The following is a 20,919-nucleotide window of genomic DNA, read 5'->3' on the forward strand; positions in this document are numbered from 1 at the left end:
CTACTAAACGTTGTGGAAGCTACGCTCCGACAGCGTCAGGCTGTTCTTGATTAAGTCTTTACACATAAAAGGTCATTCGATTTCTATAACGTCGTCATTCTCAAGATGGACAGTTTCAAAACTTGTTTTGGGGGTGGTGAGAGGAAGCAACAAACCTTACAGTGTGGCCACAGCGCTAACAACTGCACCACCATGTCCTCAGGCCACAACCACCCCCCCAAACTAAATGCTTCCAACAATCCTAACGGGAGTATTCCTCTTCCTTTCTACAAATAAACTGAGCACGCTTGAGCCTTCCGAGATCATCCTCCAAACGAGAACAAGACATCAGGGAGAGTCCCTTTCATTATTTGAATCTTACAGCGACCGGAGTGAATAAACACGCACATGAACTGAAGGAAAGAAGCAACCTGAGGACACGAGGATGACCCAGCTGCGTCGCGATCATGTCCATATGACATTACAATCTGCTGTTAAGTAGAGCCGTATACACACATAGCAGGTTATGAGCAAAGGGTCAAGTAAAGGATGAGACTAAAAATGATAAAGCTAATAAAATAAAAGGCTAGATGTGAGGGGTGCAGGAGAATCTACTCTTCACTACATCCTTCAGATCAGCTCTGCAGAACGTTTGTGTGTTTGTCGTGCACACACACTTTTGCAGCAGCAGCATATTGTATGTTTAAAAGTGTTACCCCTGAATCGAAACGCCTTTTTCTGCCTCACACATTCACACAGAGCGACTGCCTTCAGTCCAAAGCAGAATCATTAAATATCTCAAACAACCACAAACACATTTCCTGCATTTCATTTTTTTTTGGAAAGTAGTGGTTAATGGTGCTTTTGTGGGGCCGTGGTATTCTTCCCAATGGCTATAGGTTGTATAGTTTGCTGCAAGCGTCTTGTCTGATGTATTATACGTACTTTCTGCAGCAGAAAATTGACATCCAGTGACCTTCCCAAATAGCAATTCTTTACAGAAAGGACAGAAGAATTTTTGAGGAGAAATAAATATTTGCTTGTATGCATGAAGGTCAAATGCATCGAGGAAACACGCTGAGAGCAGGCTTTCTCAATTATATAAATACACATGAACACATGTTGATGGGAGGCGTGTTTTCCTGCCCAGCGTGTTAATGAGCTCTTTATCTAATGGAAATTGATCTCACCACACAGTCAGGGGTCCGACCTCCTGCCCTAACACTTACTATGCTCTACACCCACCTGGGATCTGAGTCCAAATGATAACTTAAATTCTACACTTGAGGTCATGCAACTGTGTGTAAACTTGAAAAAAAAAAATAGTTTAATCACAAATGATTGGTGATGTTGGAAAATTGCTAATCAATAGCACCAATGCAGAAAAACAATGGCCCAATCATTCAGTTATTTTTTGCTATAAAACATAAAAAACGTTTTTTAAATGGACAAGAGGAGAATCCGTGTTTAATATTTACCATTTTTAATAAAAGGACCCCCAATCAAAAATAGATATTGATTGACTGAGACAATATTAAATAGCAATATGTCTTTAAATATATTTAAACATTTTCAAATGAACTCATAACGTGCTACGCCAAACCACTGTATTATCCTTCAGTTGGTTCAAATGTAGAAATCTCTCCCATATTTAGCGTCCCCTCCAGCAGCACAGCATCGACCGACCGCTCAGGAATATTCAACAGCGTCTCCGGCTGGGCTTCAATTCCGGGTCTGTGCAGACTTTATGGCCACTTGCTGGCATCAGACGTGTTAAACAGCTTTATAATGCAAATTGCGGAGATGACAATATACTTCCTTTACGAAACACACACACACACACACACACAGGCCCCACATGGTTCAAATTACCTAGCCAAGTCGAGAGTGTTGTGTTTATGTGTGGCTAATGAAGCTTCGTCTACATTTGTGTGCAAAGAGAATATGTTGCGTGCGTCTGAGGGAACAGGCAGCTGCTAATTACAAACACCTGAAGTAAGCAGCGTTAAATGTTTGTCTGAGGCTTAATGACTGCTGGATCAGTTCAGTCTGTGGGTCTGAAAGTGTCATGAGGCTTTCTCTGCTGACACACAATATAAGAGATGTCCCTCGGGTCGAAGCCCGGGGCAAAAACTATCTCCAGACTGTTTCTGCTACTTCGGTGAATGAAGCAGTGGAGCCTTTCTTCTAAAAACGTTCATTTTTCATGAAAAAAAAAAAAAAGAATCAGTGCAGTGTTAATGGCAAACTTAATAAAGCACTGCCTTGGAAGTGCTGCCCCCTGTTGGGCGCCTGTATTCATGCAGGCGAAAAGGCCAGAGGAGGAGGCCACAGCCTCAGAGGTCGAAACGCAGATCGTGCTGGGTGAGACGTGCGTCTCTCTCACACACATACAGGCAGAAATACTTTGGCCTGTGATCTCGGTGGTGAGAGACTCAAGTTTCAGTCGGGCAGAGCTGGTGCTAAAGGGAGAGGAGGGTCTCCCCTTACAGTGTCGTGTTAAGAGAGGTGCCTCCGTCGGCCCCCTCAAAGGCTCAGGGACAGACACTAGACTCATACATCACAGACAGATGGGACGCACCTCGGCAGATGCAGAACAGCTCAGATAGACGCATAAAAAAATCTATTGCATGAGTCGCATATAGTCACCCCCTCTGCAGATTCTCATGCGAGGACTGTAACATGGAGCACCCATTAAAAAAAGAAGCATCCGCATTCAAGTTCATCAGCTGAGAGACCCCCAATAGAAATAAACAGAGTTCAAGGAGAACTGTTAGCAACCCCGTGTTGAGCCATCCACTTGATTTAACATGACAAATGTTCACGGGCATCATGTGGCACCAAAGCCACAACAAAAAAACGATACTAAAAGACCAGAAACTGGAAAGACAGACCTCTCAATACACTTCTGCTGGGAGGAGGAAGGACGGCATTTCAGTGTCAAAACTGCTTCAAGATCAGCAGATCTGCATGGATTACACAAAAACAATGGGATGAAACATCTGATCGAATGATTCGGTAGAAATGTTTGTGCCGACGGGGCAGCGCAGGATGGTCCTATACCCAGAAACTATTTACAAGGTGCACGCAGCTCTGATTAGGATTCTCCTGCATGAATGGCACTTTAGTAGTGTGTTAAAATAGGTTCTATAGCAAGGAAATACAATTTGCATCTACTTGGCTTTGCATTCAACAAATGCTCACACAAATGTCCACTGATCAGCCCCCCGGAGCTGGGATCTGTCCTGGCCCAGCAGACCGAAAAACAGAACGTGATGACAAAGGCTCATAAATTCCACTTGTGAATGGTTTCACATGTTCTTCTTGTTGCGGGGCTTTTCAAACCCACAGCTAAGAGAGAGACATAAAGAAGAGCAGGGGAAAGAAATCCCTTAAAGTTAGATCACCCAAAAAAAACAAACCAACTTCATGAACAGACACGAGATTTCATATATTTTTTAACAAAACTGCAATATCATAAAACACCAGCTTAAGAAACGCACATCGATCTTTTGGTGCATAACACATCATTTCCCTTTCACAGGTGAGAAGAAAAGGGCCCATTAAAACCCAATATCATGTGATCAAACCCACTGGTGTTCATGCTTCCACGGCACGAGCACAAAGTGACCACATCATACTTAAAAAATGAAATACAGTCTTGATTTAATTTCCAGGCGTAACAGGGGAGTCTGTGTGTAACGTGGATCACACACTGCCCCCCCCCCCCACCTGAGCAACTAACACAAGCCCCGTAATGAAAACCAGAGGCCGGACGTGGCCAGTCTCGGCACGCGGCACATCTCTACTGACATGGGGCATCGGGGCTGAGGGTGGGCATCCCAACCCTGTCGAGTGTTGAGCCCTGCTTTCACCCTGAGTCCACCCTATGAGGCTTCAATCCTCCACACCGGGAACACACACACACACACACACACTGTTTACGTTCAGGAGAGCTGTCAAAAACACCCCATGAAGGCTTTTTGTGCACATGTTGTGTGTGTGTGTTTTTTTGTATGTAGAACTACTGCTACAAAGAACAGAGGCAGATACCTGCAGGACAGGCACACTCGTGGCCCACGTCTCTCGCTGTCCGCAGTTTGGGCATCAGGACCGTCATTTTCTGCAGAAACACATAAATCCAGTGTGAGTTATAAATCATCTCAATTACAATCAATACCCCCAAAGCATTTAGATCCAGACTGAAATGAGTTGTTTTATGGAGCAGCTGCATGCATAGCTTGCCCACAAATTGTTTTTAAACTGCCAAGCGCGTGAGTTCGTGAAGCCAACGACGCACGTTCCCCGCTATTACGCACAAGGGAGCTGTGCGCCTACCAGGGGTTTCACAGACAGTCGATCGATGACAGTTAGTTTAAACATATCCACAGTCGACACCAAATAGTTTACCTCCTCCACGAGGCTCCCTATTGGGGCGGTCAGCTCTGGAATGAGGCTTCCATCCTGGTTGAGAAAAGCCCCGCGCGGCGGGTCAGCGCCGGCCGCTTCGGTCAGCTCCACCTGCAGCCGGTTCTCCAGCTGGTCGGTCCTGAAGCTCATCAGGAGACACACGGCGAGGGAGCTCAGGGACATCAGCAGGGACATCAGCAGGGACAGCGCGATGAGAGAGCCCGGCAGCCACTGCTGGACCGCAGACCTGGGCGCGCAATGGCATGCCGGCTTGCTTTCCCCGACAGAGTCCTTGGATACATCCATGCTGAAAAATAAATAAAATCCTGCTTCAGTGGTTTGTCGGTGAAAAGCGAATAACGGAAGCAGGTTCTGTGGACTTAAGTCGGGGTCCCGCGCTGCGTCTGGCACGCTGGCCCCCGCGCAACGCCTTGTCTTTATTTAGGAGTGGAACAAGAGGAGGCGGCGGCGCGCACCGGGCTTCCAGCAGGCAGCAGATGGGAGCGATCTGATGCCAAGCAGAAAAAAGAGAAGGCGCTCACCCCACTCCGTAGGGCTTTGTTTCCTGTCGGGGTGTATCCTGCGTGGACGTGGAATCCCGACTGCCAAACAGGTCCAATTGTTTTCCTCCTTTCATGATGCGTGATGCGACCGCCCTGCTCATCACGTGAGGCTGCCGATTGACAGCTTTGAGGAATTGTAGTTTAGTCTCAGACGCCGATGGACTAAATACTTTTTTGTTTCTAAAACAACCCAGTGAACTGAGATTCTTCACACTGGGACCGTTTTTGACGTTAAATAACTCGCAGAGAGCAGCTACAGGTCCGAAGCGATAATAGAAACTCTCTTTTGAAGACTGTAAAACCCGATAAACTGTCAATAGAAAACATTACGCACTACGCACCGAGGACTGATTATATTATCCAATAAATGAACCGCAGAGACGCAGAGCGCTCGTTAGTCGGGCTGGAGTCCGACCTGTATTAGTTTAAAGTTATTTGGCTTTGGTTTCAGATTTTAGGTTTCACATACAAAACGCTGATCAGAATTAACCAAAAGTGTGAGGCCGAAACGTTTATTATCTCAGAGCTTAAACGATGTTCAGTGATTGCTGCCCCCCTGCGGAGGAGCGCTGCTACTACACCCGACCGAACGTCCCATCCACAGCAAACACTAGCACGCCACCGCAGGTGTGTAGTACACATATTCACATTTATTTACAAGATGCACACACCTGTCAAGTTACAGACAGTCAATGGAAAAACAAAAACAAATCATAGGTGGATGACTTTAATTCCCTAAATAGCATTTCATTTTTCATTAACCAATAACTGAGGCTAACAGTGAGACGCAGGTTCTAAACCCGGTACCGACCGGACCATTCATTCAGTGAACATGGACACAATTGGGCTAATAAAAAAAAGAAATCAAAGAGACTTTGTATGTTGTGAGAGGGTAAAAAGTAAATTACAACAGCAAATAAATACAAAAAGGAGGATTCATTGGATGGAAACACGATCAAGATGAATAACTTAACCGAGTTGGACCAAGGCCAGACTAGACTTTGAAATGGACACAGCACAACCGGGCAGTGGACTGATACAGTCATAAGGTACACCTCTCCTGGAGAGTCAGGAAGTAGAGGCAGGCACTGAGCACCATGATGAAGGTCAACCAATGTCACAGCTGGGGGGGGGGGGGGGGTCTACAGGCTCAGGGGGTCGGCCTTTTTTTTGCTGCTACTGCTTCTTCTCTCACGTTTGCTGCCGCTGCTCGTACAGAAGCAGGAGAAGAAGGGGTGCTGCAGGGCCTGCTCCAGACTCAGGCGCCGACTTGGGTCGTACTCCAGCAGCTTCTGGATCAGGTCAAACAGCTGCCGGTGGTCTTCGTGCTTAGACACCATGTAATGCTGACAGAAGAGGAAAGAATCATTTGTGTTACAAACACACTTCGTACACAAGTACTGAGACACCGACTGTTCAGACGACTCGTCCTCACTTTGAGGGGTTTGCAGTGTTTCCTGACGTATCTTCCAGAAGAGCCGTGCACGTCCCAGTCAAGCTTGCACCGGTGAACGTACCGCCGCTTCCTGTGCAACACACAATTACAAAATGACTGCTAATCATTTATTCAACGCAACACGGGCTGCTTGTTCCTGATAACGCTAAATAAAAAGACTTCATTTCCTGCGTTTTTGTCTGTTAAAGGCCGACTTACTTGGTTTTCTGCAGGAGGTTTGCTGGGATGGGGCCCAGGACTCTCTCCATCATAGCGAGGTGCTCTTTACTGTCATGCGTCTGAAGGAGGAAACAATACGTCATCCTGCCGACTAGTATAAATATCAAGAGGATAAATAGTTCAGTACGTTTACCTGGAAGAGAGTAGAGCCGAGGTAGTACTCAATAAGTATACAACCTATGCTCCAGACGTCACACGAATGGTCCCAGCCTAGATCTGAGCGAGACAATGTTTCCCAAATAACGAGTCAACACTAAATGATCCCTTCAAAAATGTCAACGTTTAAAGAAAGCGACTTGCCTAGAACGACCTCTGGAGCACGGTAATGCCGCGTGGACACCACAGACGTGTGGTGCTCATGTTCATACGTCGCGTTACCGAAGTCCACTATTTTAACGTTGGGGTTCTTCAGCGTGCGCTCATCTCGTTTCTGGGGATCAAACAATCGTTTAACTCCCGGCGTAAACAACGAGATTGAGAATTCAACGCGACTTTGCCTGATATTTAGCAGGTTTACCATCTCGGAGTTGTACACCATATCGTAGTCCGAGTCAACGAAGAGAATGTTCTCAGGCTTCAGATCTGTGTGCGTCAGCTTGTTCTTATGCAGGACTGAAAGAAAGAACCACAGATTTCAAGACCCAGCGCTTATGTTAAAACGCGGCGTCTTCGGCCGCACGCACGGCTCCATTACTCACATCTCACAGCTTGTATGAGCTGGTAAGCCATGTGCCTGATGTGATCTACGGGGAAAGGCTGGAAGTTGTTCTCCTTCAGGAAATCATAGGTGCTCAGTCCAAGCAGCTCAAAGGAAATACAAACGTGGCCGTGGTAGTCAAACCAGTCCAGCAGCTGCACACAAGCACTGAGGAGGGGGGGGGTCAGAAGTTACTGCCTGCAATGATCGTTCGGCGACGGCAGGAAGTTACAAGCGGACTCACAATCTCCTCTCGGAGTCGAGGGACTTCAACTGTTCGAGCACCTCTACCTCAGACATCGCTGCCTCACGGTAGCGGTCAATATTTTTAATGATCTTCAGAGCCACTCGAGCTCCATCACTGGAAACGCAAAAACAATTGTTCTGAGCATCGTAGGAGGCTGAAATGCAGAATATTACCATTACTGCGCTACGTGGAATATGATTGAATTCATACTTAGAGTGATCAATGCATTCAACGACCTTTCCAAAGGCACCCTCTCCTAGAGTACACACAATCTCATCTACAGGAAATAGAAAAGAGTAGTTAAGATCACAGCAGTGGCGAGGTGAAGCATAGTCCTTGGGCTGGTTCACTGCCCGATGTTACGTTTTATTTAACTCTACTGTGAAACAGACTTATGATCAAAATGAATATGACTCAATGCTATTTATGCAACAAAGACAAGAAAATATCTATCCAATAGCAGTTACGCCTATTGGCCAAAAATAAGTCTGCTTCTATGAAATATTTGGAAATAAAACCAGACAACAAAGAGTGAGAGACAAAGTATCAACAAGAGTAGGAAAAAAAAGGGATATATTCTATACATCTCGCTCTCAGCATGTCTCCACTGTGATAGATGAGGTGACCCTCGTCATCATCCTCAACACTCCTGGATCTTTTCCCGCTCCTGCGTTGATGGCTCCTCCTCTGCACCGGAATCGCCGCAATCCGCCATCACATCAACAACCCATCAGCCAGCCAGCCAGCACCAGGCCGTCACAATGCGACATCGTCATTCATTCAACCGGGCCAGGGGGGGATGTGTAGGGATGGATAGATTCAGGCCGTTCAGTTACACCGCCGGGCGAATGGACGGAGCAGCAAATTCAAATTCAGCCCCGTCAGAGAAATTGGGCGCCAGCCACCACATAGTGTGTGTTACAGAAGAAAAACATGGCAACAAGATTTTCAGATGAGAGACTTTCTCACAGCAGCACAGAAAAAAAACTGAACTTTGATTGAATACAGTCTTTTACATGGCTTTTGTAACACTTCCAATAAAACTTAATTCTTTACAAGTCCCATTACTGTCCACACTCATAATCACTTACCCCAACGCCCCTATTACTATGCATTACTAGAAATCATGCTTAATAATAAGGAGCAGAGTACACAGAAAGATAACAGGTGTTAACATTGGCTAAACACCAGTGATAATGGCCCATTCGACTTGGTGGTTTAGACAAGACAGGCGTAAAAGGGAGAGGAAGTTCTCATACCGAGGACGACCTGTGCCGAGAGTGGCTACGTCTGTGCCTTCCATCTCTATTCCTGCGGCTGCTTCGCCTGCTACGTCCGCTCCGACCACTACGCCCAGAAGACTTGCTGTAGTGGTGCCAGTCCCGGTCGTAGTGTCTGTCCTTGCAGGCGCCATCACGATTATCCTCCTCACAGGCCCTGCCCAGACTCTGCCTCTCCCGAGAATCCAGCTTTTGGTTCAAACTGCGGGATTCCAGGTACTGCCTGCAGTAAAACAAGAACATGACACAGAGAAAAATCAATAGATTAGAAAACCTCAGCCAGGCCAGGAACAGCGTAGTTCCTTGTCCATGTTTAAACTCTAAAGTAAAATGAAGACTGTACACGATAGCCCACCTCCTGCCACAAACTCGATCCCCCCCGAGCCCTTTACGTAACATTTGTAATTAGCAACATGCTGATTCAGACCCTCGAGACACTCAGGACCCCAAACATCGAAAGGCTGCAATCCTGAGACATTTTATTATGTAATGCAAAACCTTCGGCCAATTTTAACATTCAAGCGGCTGTCATGACAACCCAACGTGTAATTTTGATCAACACAGCCCGACATAACCCACATTGGCAGAGTTTGGCCGTTAGGCATTGAAATTTGTAGCAAGCTTTAAGTTCAACTTGCTGGTGCCCAAGTCTATGCCTGCAGACCTTTGACGGAAAGTTTGCAATCGCTTCTAGAACAGCCGCCCAGAAGGCAACGCTAGCACCTAAGAACCAAAAAGGAACAGTAAATTCCTAAGGCCACAGCGCCCGAGCGGTGTCCGTTGCCTGCCAGGAAGAATCCTGCCTCTCTACAGAATTAAAATTAGAGTTGAATTGTAAACATCAAATGCAACCCCAGGGGCCATCACGCATGCTCACAAAAACAACCATAAGACACTGAAACACTAAAATGACTCTTCATTTTTCCTACCTTAAAAGTTTTGCTATTGTCTTTCTACATAATGTAAATTAAATACAATAAACGTAGGTGGAAAAGTCCAAATGTGGTTCCCCTCCACGATATAATTTAGCCGGTCATAAAATATTAAACTGATTAAAATGCATATCTCGAAAAAGTCTCAGAATGTGGGGAGGTGCTCGACACAATAAATGACAATAGATTTTTACCCCTCATACGTTCTGTGATGACTCTGAGCTCTCCTGGACTTGTTTTCTCTTTCACTACTGTGAGATTCTCCCCTCCGACGCTTGCGACAATCCATTCTCTCTTCCCAACTGTACTCGTCGAGCCAAACGTCTGGGGAGTGGATTCTCTTTAACTGGCGCATCTGAGATCAAGACAAAGGGAAAAAAACGACAGAATTGCATTCAACTCAATTAACTCGGATTATTTATATATATATTTTTTTAACTTAAGAGTTCATTGTGACTACAAATGTCCTCACTACTACCGACTCGGCTACGATGGTACTTGGTGTGCGCCATTAAGGTGCAAAGGTTGCTAAATAACGACATTCAGAACAAACAATCTCTAAAAAAACAACAACAAAATGTACGATAAATTGGGGTAATTTGATACACCATAATTAACGTGGGATGAGCCGACATAGCAGAACATAGAGTGGCCCTGCCTCGCTAACAAGGCCGCTTTAGCATCTGGTATGCTAATAGTTTTAGCATGCAGACAATAATGACGAAATATAAGTTCACCGACGACGTTAACGTTATGGCGTGACAGCCAATACGTGTCTTCCATGACTGTATAATTCGCACATCATCCGAAACTAAAAAACTTTTCTTGGCTATCCGACACGGTTAAACCGGATAAAGACCTGCCATGTTGTCGAGCCGTCGAATCTCTGAAAGCTAACTTGCTAACGATGGCTAACCGCGATAATACCTATAATAACGATAGGAAATAGAGAATACTAAAAAATAATTCGTCTTACCTGCCTTATAATAAACGTTCGACAAAACGTTACACGCGTTTGATGCAGTTTATAAACACTAAACCGAGAAAATATCGTCGACTAGTAATCGTCAAAGATGGCGGACTTCCTAAGAACTCTGACGGATCGAACAAAGCACACAATAACAACGCCCACTCATTCACATGGGCACTTATGCCCCGGGTTCATCCTTTCAGGTACGACCGCCCCTTTATTTCAAACTGCCTGTACCAAAATTCAAGAGCTACAAAAAGAGAGGTGCTTATATTATCTATCTATTATACTATCTATCTATGATAGAATTCATGATATCTAAAAATATATTGTAACGTATGAAATAGCGTTAATCAGAGCGTTGCCTGATAGAACAGATGTGGGGTGGATTTCCCCCCCGCCACACGCATATTTTAGTGCATTGAATTGTGGGTAAAAGATGGCTGCGCCCTGTCCCGACCCAGAAGTCGGTAAGTCAACGGAATAACACACGAATCTGACGTTGTAAACAGTGCGTGTCGCTTCACGAAACGTTCGTGATGGCGGAGAACACGCAGGAGCGTGTCGCTGGAAACCTCACGAGAAACACGATTGCCGAAATGTTGGCGAAAAATTTTCAGAGACTTCCGGACAGAGAGCAGAAACTCTTAACGCATGGGCCTCTGTTCTTGGCGACAAACGCCAGTTTGGCAGGTTTGATAGCCAACAGCCTGTACCGCAGGGCCCTGAACGTGACTCGGGGGGTCATCGCCTCCAGCCTGCCGATGGCCGTGTTGCCCTTCATGACGACCTTTACCCTTTACAGCGGCGTGGTGTCAAACCCTCTCCTGCTCGGTGACCTCAACTGTCCTTCCTGCGTCTTGCTGCGAGGTGCGCTCGTCGGCGTGGTGGGCGGCGCGGTCTACCCCGTTCTGCTGGCCTTGCCCATTAATCTCGGCTTCGCAGTCCTGCACAGCACCATCGTGAAGCCGGAGAAGGGCAACACGCTGCGGTACTGCGTGGACGTCTCCAGACCCGTCCTGAGGAAGATGAGGGTGGTGATGGTGATCCAGGCTCTCTTCGGCACCTACCTGAGCTCCAGGAACTTTGAGACGTACCACAAACTGGCCCAAATGGCATTTGACTCGGACAAGGAAGAACTCTTAGACGAAAATGTCCTGAAATAAAACTCAAGAGCTGATCGTTTGTTGACTTCATATGCTCATCATATCAACTATTATGAAATGCTCAAGACTTTCCCGCAAAGAATAAAATGAATGCTCTTTAAAGATTTTTGTGTTGTGAATTCAGTGGTGCATGCCAGGAATAAAAGAAAATTAACAACCGGTCAATTGATCATGGTTAACCTTTATTAAAGGCCTTTCAGGAACCACTCACACGTTTTGCAGCGATGTTTGAGCCAAAAGTGTGTCTGCTCAGCCTCGCCGACCATGAGAAACACTGAATGCACCCAGTCTCTGAACCGCAGTGTCGTGTATGTGTGTAAGCAGCAAAAAAAATGTAAAGATGAGCAATGACATCGTTGGAAAGAGCAGAACTGATGGAGGTGGTTGCCGTGGGAAACACATTTTCAGCACAGGCAATGTCTTTATTAAACATGTCTCCCCCTTCAGAGGTTTGACTTCACATCTCTGGCTGTATATTATTAAGTTCTCAGGAGGGAGGGGGGGTGACAGGAAAGCATGATGCCACATGGGAGGGAGAAACAAAGTCTATTGGAGGAAGAGCTGCTTTTTTTAAGAGAACACTGACATCACTCAATTACAGAAAACAGAACCTGAACTAAGTCTGAAATAGTTTCCACTTTCTTCCCCAATCCCCCCCTCCCCCCCCGCCCCTTTCCCATCACCGGCCTTTAAATGGTTCCCAAATCACGACAATAAGTTAAAAAAAATGTGAGTCGCACAAAACATTTAACAGTACATTTCGAGTCAGAGGAACCTTTCATATGGCACAAGTTTCCCTCTTCCTTTTTGAAGATTTCATTTTGATTTGTCGCTATCCTTCCAAAAATATGCAACAAATGCATCCCGACTATAAAGTTTGTGTTGTGGTAGTAATCTTTACAAGGTGGATAACGTTTGAGAATACCTGTCGTAGCGTGCCGTCGGACTTCATATTCGTTAAGGAAGGTTACAATAAAGAAAGGTTACTATGCATCTGTCAGCACAGAAATCTCCATAAATATACGAGACAACTGAACATCAGTCGGAGAAAACTTCCTGAATAGCAGAAAGATGATGGGGGTAAACATAACCTGTACATAATCCTCGTGACTTGAGCTATACTTGTCTTGTGTTGATGGCACGGTAAATTCAAAAGAAGTCAACACTCTTGAAACGGTTCATAACCGCAATCTCACCTGTTCCCTAAATTAAATACAATAAATAAATATACAAGAAGAGATGAAAAAGAGACAAGCTCATCCAATCCTTCTCAAAACAAGACAACCCTGAAGAGACAAGAATGCATCTGACTCTCAAACGCACAGAAAGGGAATGAGATGTAGCGTTAAAATGCTCAACGCAGGTCCCTCTTGTCTTCCCAGACAGTTTCCATTCCTTCAGGTGACCTATAAAATGCGAGAGCTGATATGGGCTAGCCAGCGCCCTATTCATCGTTGCAGGTTTCATCACAGTACATTTAATAGTAAAGGAATAATGTGAAATTAAATACACGGACAAGAGTTTGGCTCGAACGACAGGAGAAAGGGAGCCAATACAAAAACGACAATAGCATCAGTAGGAATTTCACTCTATAAAAGGCTTGTCCCTGTAACTGTACTCTATGGTAGTAAACATGTCTTCACAGAGTAAACACATTAAGGGAAGGAGGGGATGTATTCCCCTCTAACACACTCTACCTCTTCACTGATAGCTCTTCTCCACCTTCCATAGCTTAAACTGATGTATGATTTTTTTTTTAATCACACATCTTGATGAATCCTGTTCATCATGGTCATTTTGTTTTTAGTTATTTAAATCAGCTCAATATATAAAAACACCTAAGTACCAGCTAGGCTCCTTCACAGTTCATTTTAGTGCAATGGGAATGAATGCTCGGCCGCTGGTAGGAGGGGCCTCATGTCTTTCCCAGAATGTTGGACCTGGAGAATAAAACAGAAATTATTTTATGTAATTTATTCACAAAAACGTCTCACGTGACATGTCATCACCCCCCTACCTGAGTGCTTTCCACCTGTCCTTCTCTACCTGGTTCTCTGGGCTCTCACTCTCATAGGATGCAAGGTAGAGTCCTGGACAAGGATGATAACGAAAGAGTTGGAAGCAACTGAGGAGGGATTGGGGGAATTTAAGATCACAAACACTTGAGCAGAAAAGTTTCAGCCGGATCAACTCACCGTCCTCGCTGAAGATGGGTGCAGTATGGAGGTAGTGTAGGATGGTTCGATCCTCTTCGAATGGGCACTCCACCTGTTTCCATGTCATGAACTCCCCGACCTGCCGTGCCAGCTCCATAAATTTCTAAGAAACCAAACCACAGTGAGTAAAAAAAAAAATGTTTTAGGAAGGTCAAATAGAGGGAAGGACCGTGAGAAAAGCAGACCGGTCCCACCTCAAAGTTGACATGGCCATTGGGCAGCCGGTTTGCACATCCTTCATTGAGGAAGTAAATGTCTTTGATCAGCAGACTGAAGAAGGGAATCACAATCTGAGGAGACAAAACAAGCAGAAAGATGTTTGATTGTTAAAAAAAAAAGTAGAAAAGCCCTCGGAGAGCGCAGACCTCCGTCCAGACCTCCGTCCAGACCTCCGTCCAGCACCTCAGTCTCCCCATATTGTGATTTACAGCAAAAAAGAATAATGGCCCTACATTTATTTTAATCTATATTTTTAGATTCCTTAACCATGAAAACGAACCTTTAGCAATTAGATTCACATTGATATGATTATTAGTTTAGAAGTTATTCACAAAAAGCACACTTTCAGTAACGGCGGATTCTTCCTGACCCGTAGCTTTTGAAGATACAACAAATCAGTTTGCCCACTTCTGATTCCACAGTCTTGGTAAAGGCCAGCAAAAGCAGAACCTCCTTGGTGGAGGTAATGACTGAAGCCATTCCAGAATGCTTTTAGAGAAGACTCACCCTTTCTCTGTTGCTGTTGGCAGTCTGGGAGCGATGGGCAGCCCCTCTCAGGGCAGTCCTGTAGTTGTAAAAGTTTCCCGTAGGATCCATCTGATGCTGTTAAAGCAATTTGGCAACAAGACATAAACCGTCGGCTTCAAGTTATTGGCTTCCTGTCCTCCTCAGTAACTGACTGGTTAGATTTTGTTTACCTCCAGAATGAAGAACTTTGCAGTCTTGGCTTTGCCCCAAGTCTTCTTCAGTCGTGATACAGGACTCATGTTCATGCCAGCTACAGAAGGGAATTGATTTCAGCTATTAATACAGATCAGATCATATTATCAGACACTCCACGCCGAGACTCACAGATGATCGCCATGAGGGAGTTGAAGTTGCCGATGTTGAAACACTCCCTAGCAACATCGATGAAGAACTCTATCACCTGGGCCCTCTGTTTCTTCTTCGCCGGCTTCAGAAAGAAGACCAGAGATTTTCAGTTTCATGTATATTCTATGTTTCAAACTGAGGGTGTTCCTCTCTTGAGTTGCAAAGCGATTAACTGTCCTTGCAAGCGAGCATGTAGTATCGCAGAAGTACCACGAGGGGGCAGTGTCATTCTGTAATAATTAAATACCCTTTATCTTACTGCCCCTTAATTTGGTGTTTAAGAATTAAATACCACTGAGATATGAAAATGTGAAATAAACAAAACAGACTAATAATAAATACTAAAGGAAATCTGAGCATACATACATTCTAAAACATTCATCAAAATGCTTTAACCAACATAATATAATATAATATAATATAATAAGATGACTGTGTGTAATTTCTTTGCTTCTTTAGTCCCTTCATGGATCAGCATTTGACTCACCATGCAGATCTCAGTCGCCACCAGGTAACACAGTCTGTTGAACCACCTGACATACGCCTCCAGGTTGGAGGTTTTCTTCTTCTGGTCACTGAAGCAAGGCTGCAAAGGACAAACGCACAAGAAATGCAATGCATGAAGATCACAATGGAAAATCACATGAGACAAGACATGAATGAGTGATGAGGGTGAAAATGTTACATAATGGTTATATATAGAGAACAAGATGAAGCACTTCGGTTGACCTTTGCATGACCCTCGATCAGATTGTATTTGTTATTTTTACATAATTATGGGGGTTTGACATGAGGTAAGAATTACACAGCACAAACAGCAAATACAACTTTACCTGGGTTCCATCCAGCGGGTCTTTCTGAACAAAGGCTTGGACAAACTCCTCTGGTCCGATCTGTCTCAGGTGTTCCTGGAAAAGACACGCATGCATTCACACTGATGGGGAAGTCCTATTAATAATTCTTTCATTTCACCAACAGTAGACAATCAATGAAGGGAAGTAATGACTCACTGGTGTGAATCATCAGAGTCATATTTCCTTAAAGCGACTAGCGTCCATATTTACTTCTGTTAAAATACAACTGTGGCTTTTGTGCGAATCAAAATGACTCATCTCTGCAAAAACCAACTCGGCGATATAGTCTACATGACAGCGCTGCTAACGCGCACGCGCACACACACTCACACTCACACACTGACTGCAATCTCAGTGGCATCTATTTTTAATGACTAATAGAATGTTGTTAAATCCTACAGTAAATACATCCCATTAGCGTGCATGCCTGTTTGTCTGTCCTTTTCTTTCCATCTCCTTCTGTGTGTGTGTGTGCATGTGTGTGTGTGTGTGTGTTAGAGTGTGAAGCTGTCAGGTCACATATATCTAAAGCGGTTTTATCCCTTTTGTTTGAAGCCCCAAGCAAATCTCTGACTTCTGCGGTGACGTCAACATTCAGGATACAAGCATGCACGCGTGCACACACACACACACACACACACACACACACACACACACACACACCAGATGAGAGAGAGAAACCAAACCACCCCCAGATCCACGTGATCCACATCAAGCCACACACGGATGGCCGGACTGAAGACACCGTGCATGCAACGTGAGCTGAGGGGCGTCGGCTCATGTATGTTTCAATGCGTTATTGTCTTTTTAATTACGCTGGGCGACGCCGTTCTGCTGGGAGAGCTCAAACCATATTCAAGGGTAAACGACAGAATGTTTGCTGTTACACATTCCAGCGGTTCAGTCCTTTCCCGTCACCATTTCACATCCTTCCTTCATCCTCCATCTAATATGCACAATCCCCTTCCTCACCCATCCTTGGCATCATCTCTTACCCTGACCTCTGTCTAACCCGCACTCCTCCCTCCCTCAGCCCCCCCCCCCCCCCTCCTCACCAGTTCCACATGGGTGAGCTGCTGTGCCAGTGTGTATGGGTCGTTGCAGATGGAGAGCATGTCCTTCTGGATGGGTGGAGGCTTTGTTTTGAAGGCCATCAGCTTGTCAGAGATGGAAGACGCATTGAGGGAGACCTTGACGACGCTCTCTTCCCCCTGGGTCATCAGAGCCAGCTTTTGACTGAGCTTCTGTAGCACCTGGTTCAGGGTTTTCCAGTAAGCCTGGATGGGGGGGGGGGGCGGGGAAGAGAAGAGCTGTCAATAATTTAGTTAATGAATAATTAATCAATGCGTCATATATCAGTCGTGAGGCTTAAATCGTAAGAACTTCTGGGTTTCCAGGTTGTGATTAAGAGCTCTATTCTCTATCCAAGTATGTTACAATTTTTAAACCCTTTATTTTAGAAACTGTGAGCAAATTAACTTATACGGTAATAAGCCACTAAGAATAGTTATTATTATCAATTAGTCATTAATAAAAAGCTATTGGGAGGGATGCTCAGTGGTCTTCTTATCATCCATCCAGCCATCCAATATAATTTAATGTGCAGTTTCGTTCACAGACACACATTTCAGAGATTGAAATTATACATTTTACACGAGATAAATTATTCAGTCACGTTTGTGTATTATATTTATTTGAAAAATAGTTTATTGATCAAGTGTTTGCAATAACCAAATACTACGACAGCTTCATAAAACAGATATTACAAGTGTTACAGGCACAAAATGCTACTTTTAATGACTAATACTGTCTGAAAATGATTCATCCTCTTGGGGAAGAAAGTCTCTCTAGTACTTTGTAGAGACGCTTGTTCTGCAGCACCAGCATTCCTTAAAGACTCTTCGCCCATTCCTCATGAGTCAAGGCCTTTAGTACTACACTCCTGGGTTTGCACGCTGCTTCCAGTTCACGTGACTGATCCAGGACTTCTTCTGAAACCAATCCTTGATGGACGCTGAGGTCAGCTGTTTGTTAGAGCATCGAAGGTGTTCTTCAAACTTCAGTTTCCTTGGAGATGGAAACATGTTTTTTTTTCTTTGACTCATTTCCTGATACGCCATAGAATATTCTCACCACTGACATCCTGCCTGAGGAAGCAAAGCAGCACCAGAGCATCACCGAGCCACTGCCGTGATGTGGAAAGTCTCTTAACATTTAAGCGTATTACAGTTTAAACATGACAGAGCTATTTTATATAGAAGAAATGCTGCATTGTGTCATTATGTGGGGTTTTTCTGTGTGTTGCTGGTGCCGATGATGTGTGTTCTTCTGCCTCTCCCCTCCTCATGCCTGGCCACGGTGGATTTTCGACCGGCAGCCACAGCCCCCGCATGGATGTACAAACCCCCACAGTGTAGCCGGCAAGCTGGAAATAGCAGCAAATCCATCACCACCTGCTCGGCCCCTCTTTCTGTCCCCTTTTCCTACATTCATTTCTTCTAGCCTTCCAGTCTGACTCCATCGCCTCCATCCTCTAGTCTACCCCCCCCCCCCCCCCCCCATTTTCTCCCTCTTCTTCCCCCGACGCTGCAGATAGAGCCACTCCTATGATATCCCTCCTTCTGCTCTTCTCTTCTTTCCCCTCCTGTAATGCGTAATTGTGTTTCACTAGTCGTGGCTACTCACCCTGCACTGACACTCTGACTCCATCCATAACCCCGCTACAGTGGTCGTGATTGCAATTGAATTCCTTTCCCCATCAGAATATTTCTCGCTGCAGCTCACAATGCCGATTATTGCAACATCTACACTAGGAATCAGAATCAGGAGTCTTAACTCGATTATTTTTCAAAGCCCGGTAGAAACTGTTCATTTTATGACTAGCTCAATATTTCTTTTCGCTGATTTTTTACATTGGTCCAGAAATGGTAAAGGGTTTTAGGTGAAGACTAGACTGTGCTAATGCTGTTCGTGATGTACCTCATCACATGAAGCTATCCTGTGAATAAAGTCTTTAAGGCGTCCGATCATCTTCTCTTCCTTGAAATCCGTCGGGAACGTCTCCGTCCACTCGGTCAGCAGCTGCAGGATCTTCGGACCAAATTTGCGTACCTTTGCCTGTAATTGCAGATGAGAAAGAGGTTTACTTCACTTCAGTCTGCATTTGTGATGAAAGAAAACAACATAATAAAGCCACCAATCTGTAGCAAACAATTATGAGTCACTGCGTCTCCTCCTCTGTTCCTTTGCGTGTGCATGCCAACAGAGTCGCGGCGTATTTATCCGTGGTGCAGTGCTGACCGTATCGAGTGGGCTCTGGTCCAGCTGCTGCTGTTTGATGCACAGCTCACACACCCTGGCCAGAAGCTCCGGAGGAGCGATGAACAGACGAGCGCTCAGCAAGAAGGTAAACACGTAGGCTTTCTGCCAAAACAAAGGAGGAGATGCGGAAGTTATCGCCATTATGTTAATGGGAAAAACAAAATGCCTTCATGTAAGTAAAGGATGCAGGAAAGCACTTAATAATCTCAACAAAATCACTTCCACGCTAAAATGAAATGGATTTTATAATAGACGAAGCCTGTAGAGCTTGTCCGTGTACCTCAGGGTAATAGTCGGCAGTGGGCACCAGGTTCTGGATGAGGGTGTCCAGGGAGGCAGAGGTGATTGGAGGTCCCTCGCTCAGGCACGCTCCAGGCTCCGGGCCCTCCTGTGGGGCCTCCTCCTCCTCCTCCTCCCCAGGTTCAGCGCCGGCCAGATGGGGGCTGAAGCCGCTGGGACTGGTGAACATGGTGCCTGAGCACACAGTCAGGGGCATTCCTGTCTAACAGACAAACAGACACAGGCAGGATTAGGGATGAGGTTTGGGTCCCAGAGACTCAGATGGGATGTGCAAGTTCACGTCTATCCCATGATGATTGAAGATGAGCCCTCTGAAGTCAGGGGACACCCCGATGGCACCCAGATCCACAGGACATGTGGGTCACTCAGCTCAGCTGTAATGCAGAATGCTGCTGCTCGGACCTGAAAGTCCTTCTCCTTGGGTTACACATTTTAAGAATTCAACATGTTCCTTCCCTCAGTGGACCAAAACACTGCAGCTGTAGTGGAAAGAAGCAATTACTGTTCTGCATGCTCAGATATATAGAATATGGTAAGCTGGTGCTTTCTGTGTTTCCTCAAAGTCACAAAAGGAATTAACCCTTTCCATGATTGCATCCGGTCAACAATGGAGACGTGCAGGCCAGATATAAAAGCTGCTCACCTGACTCCGTTCTTCCTGGGAGGCAGACAACACATCGGAGAGAGGATGGCTTATGGGGAACTCATTCTAAGACATCTTGCGCCATTATTCTATGTTTTGTGATCAAATTTCACTCATAGTAATACAGTTATTTTTTTTAATCTGCTTTGGCTGTCTCCCTGAATCACTCGTTGTCGTTAACTTCTGCAGCATCTGGATGCCTTCAGGCACCCTTCAGCATCAGAAAGCTTTTCTTCCTGCAGGAGTCACCGACAACGAGCCTTGAGCAATACGCAGGAAGTTATTTCAGATTTACACGAGGTATAGTCAGCCGGAGCTGCTGCACAGGTCTACGCACCCAAATACGCACTGATTCTGACAGAAACACAAGATCTAAGATGTGAAACAGAACTCTTTACCAAGGGAACGGGTTCTGTTTCACCTCCATGAACAAAAATGGTTTAAAACAGTCTCATCAATGTGGAAGGGAACAAATGCAATGAGTTCCTCCACATGCTCAACCCTCGAGGCACATTTCATGAAAAGCCTTTTGAGTAATTGTTGTGCAATCCTGCTGACTGTCACACACACAAAC

The 20,919-nt window shown here is 45.3% G+C and overlaps 4 protein-coding genes across 5 annotated transcripts in view; 1 reads left to right on the forward strand and 3 right to left on the reverse strand.

The window, feature by feature from the left end:
* Nucleotides 1-4,695, reverse strand: part of LOC137895290 (collagen alpha-1(XXIII) chain) — an 86,535-nt gene extending 81,840 nt beyond the window's left edge. Inside the window, exons 1-2 of the mRNA XM_068740770.1 lie at nt 4,390-4,695; nt 4,033-4,102 (exon numbers count right to left, since the gene is read on the reverse strand). Coding sequence (XP_068596871.1) covers nt 4,033-4,102; nt 4,390-4,695 — 376 coding nt within the window. The remainder of the gene's footprint in view (nt 1-4,032; nt 4,103-4,389) is intronic.
* Nucleotides 4,696-5,582: 887 nt separating this feature from the next.
* Nucleotides 5,583-10,878, reverse strand: LOC137894608 (dual specificity protein kinase CLK4-like). Of its 2 annotated transcripts, none has more exons than XM_068740047.1 (13): nt 10,760-10,878; nt 9,987-10,138; nt 8,831-9,074; nt 8,156-8,258; nt 7,782-7,848; nt 7,569-7,685; nt 7,326-7,492; nt 7,145-7,239; nt 6,928-7,057; nt 6,761-6,843; nt 6,607-6,686; nt 6,388-6,478; nt 5,583-6,298 (listed from the first exon to the last, which is right to left on the reverse strand). In XM_068740047.1, exons 2-13 carry the CDS (start codon nt 10,136-10,138, stop codon nt 6,095-6,097), a joined length of 1,533 nt encoding a protein of 510 aa, XP_068596148.1. In that variant the 5' UTR covers nt 10,760-10,878; the 3' UTR covers nt 5,583-6,094. The 2 variants fall into 2 exon arrangements, with proteins under 2 accessions (XP_068596148.1, XP_068596147.1); XM_068740046.1 differs by having other exon boundaries at nt 9,978-10,138.
* Nucleotides 10,879-11,189: 311 nt separating this feature from the next.
* On the forward strand, nt 11,190-12,010 carry tmem126a (transmembrane protein 126A). Its single transcript, XM_068740457.1, has one exon. The coding sequence runs from the start codon at nt 11,293-11,295 to the stop codon at nt 11,917-11,919; it is 627 nt and encodes a 208-aa protein (XP_068596558.1). The 5' UTR covers nt 11,190-11,292; the 3' UTR covers nt 11,920-12,010.
* A 1,723-nt stretch (nt 12,011-13,733) lies between these two features.
* Nucleotides 13,734-19,898, reverse strand: LOC137894864 (ras-GEF domain-containing family member 1C-like). The gene is made up of 13 exons (XM_068740340.1): nt 19,683-19,898; nt 19,382-19,504; nt 19,061-19,198; nt 17,137-17,358; nt 16,061-16,135; nt 15,715-15,813; nt 15,207-15,309; nt 15,053-15,132; nt 14,862-14,957; nt 14,330-14,425; nt 14,115-14,238; nt 13,937-14,009; nt 13,734-13,859 (listed from the first exon to the last, which is right to left on the reverse strand). Exons 1-13 carry the CDS (start codon nt 19,896-19,898, stop codon nt 13,835-13,837), a joined length of 1,470 nt encoding a protein of 489 aa, XP_068596441.1. The 3' UTR covers nt 13,734-13,834.
* Nucleotides 19,899-20,919: the final 1,021 nt, after the last annotated feature.

The sequence above is a fragment of the Brachionichthys hirsutus genome, chromosome 6 (assembly GCF_040956055.1).
Source record: "Brachionichthys hirsutus isolate HB-005 chromosome 6, CSIRO-AGI_Bhir_v1, whole genome shotgun sequence".
Classification (NCBI taxonomy): Eukaryota; Metazoa; Chordata; class Actinopteri; order Lophiiformes; family Brachionichthyidae; genus Brachionichthys; species Brachionichthys hirsutus.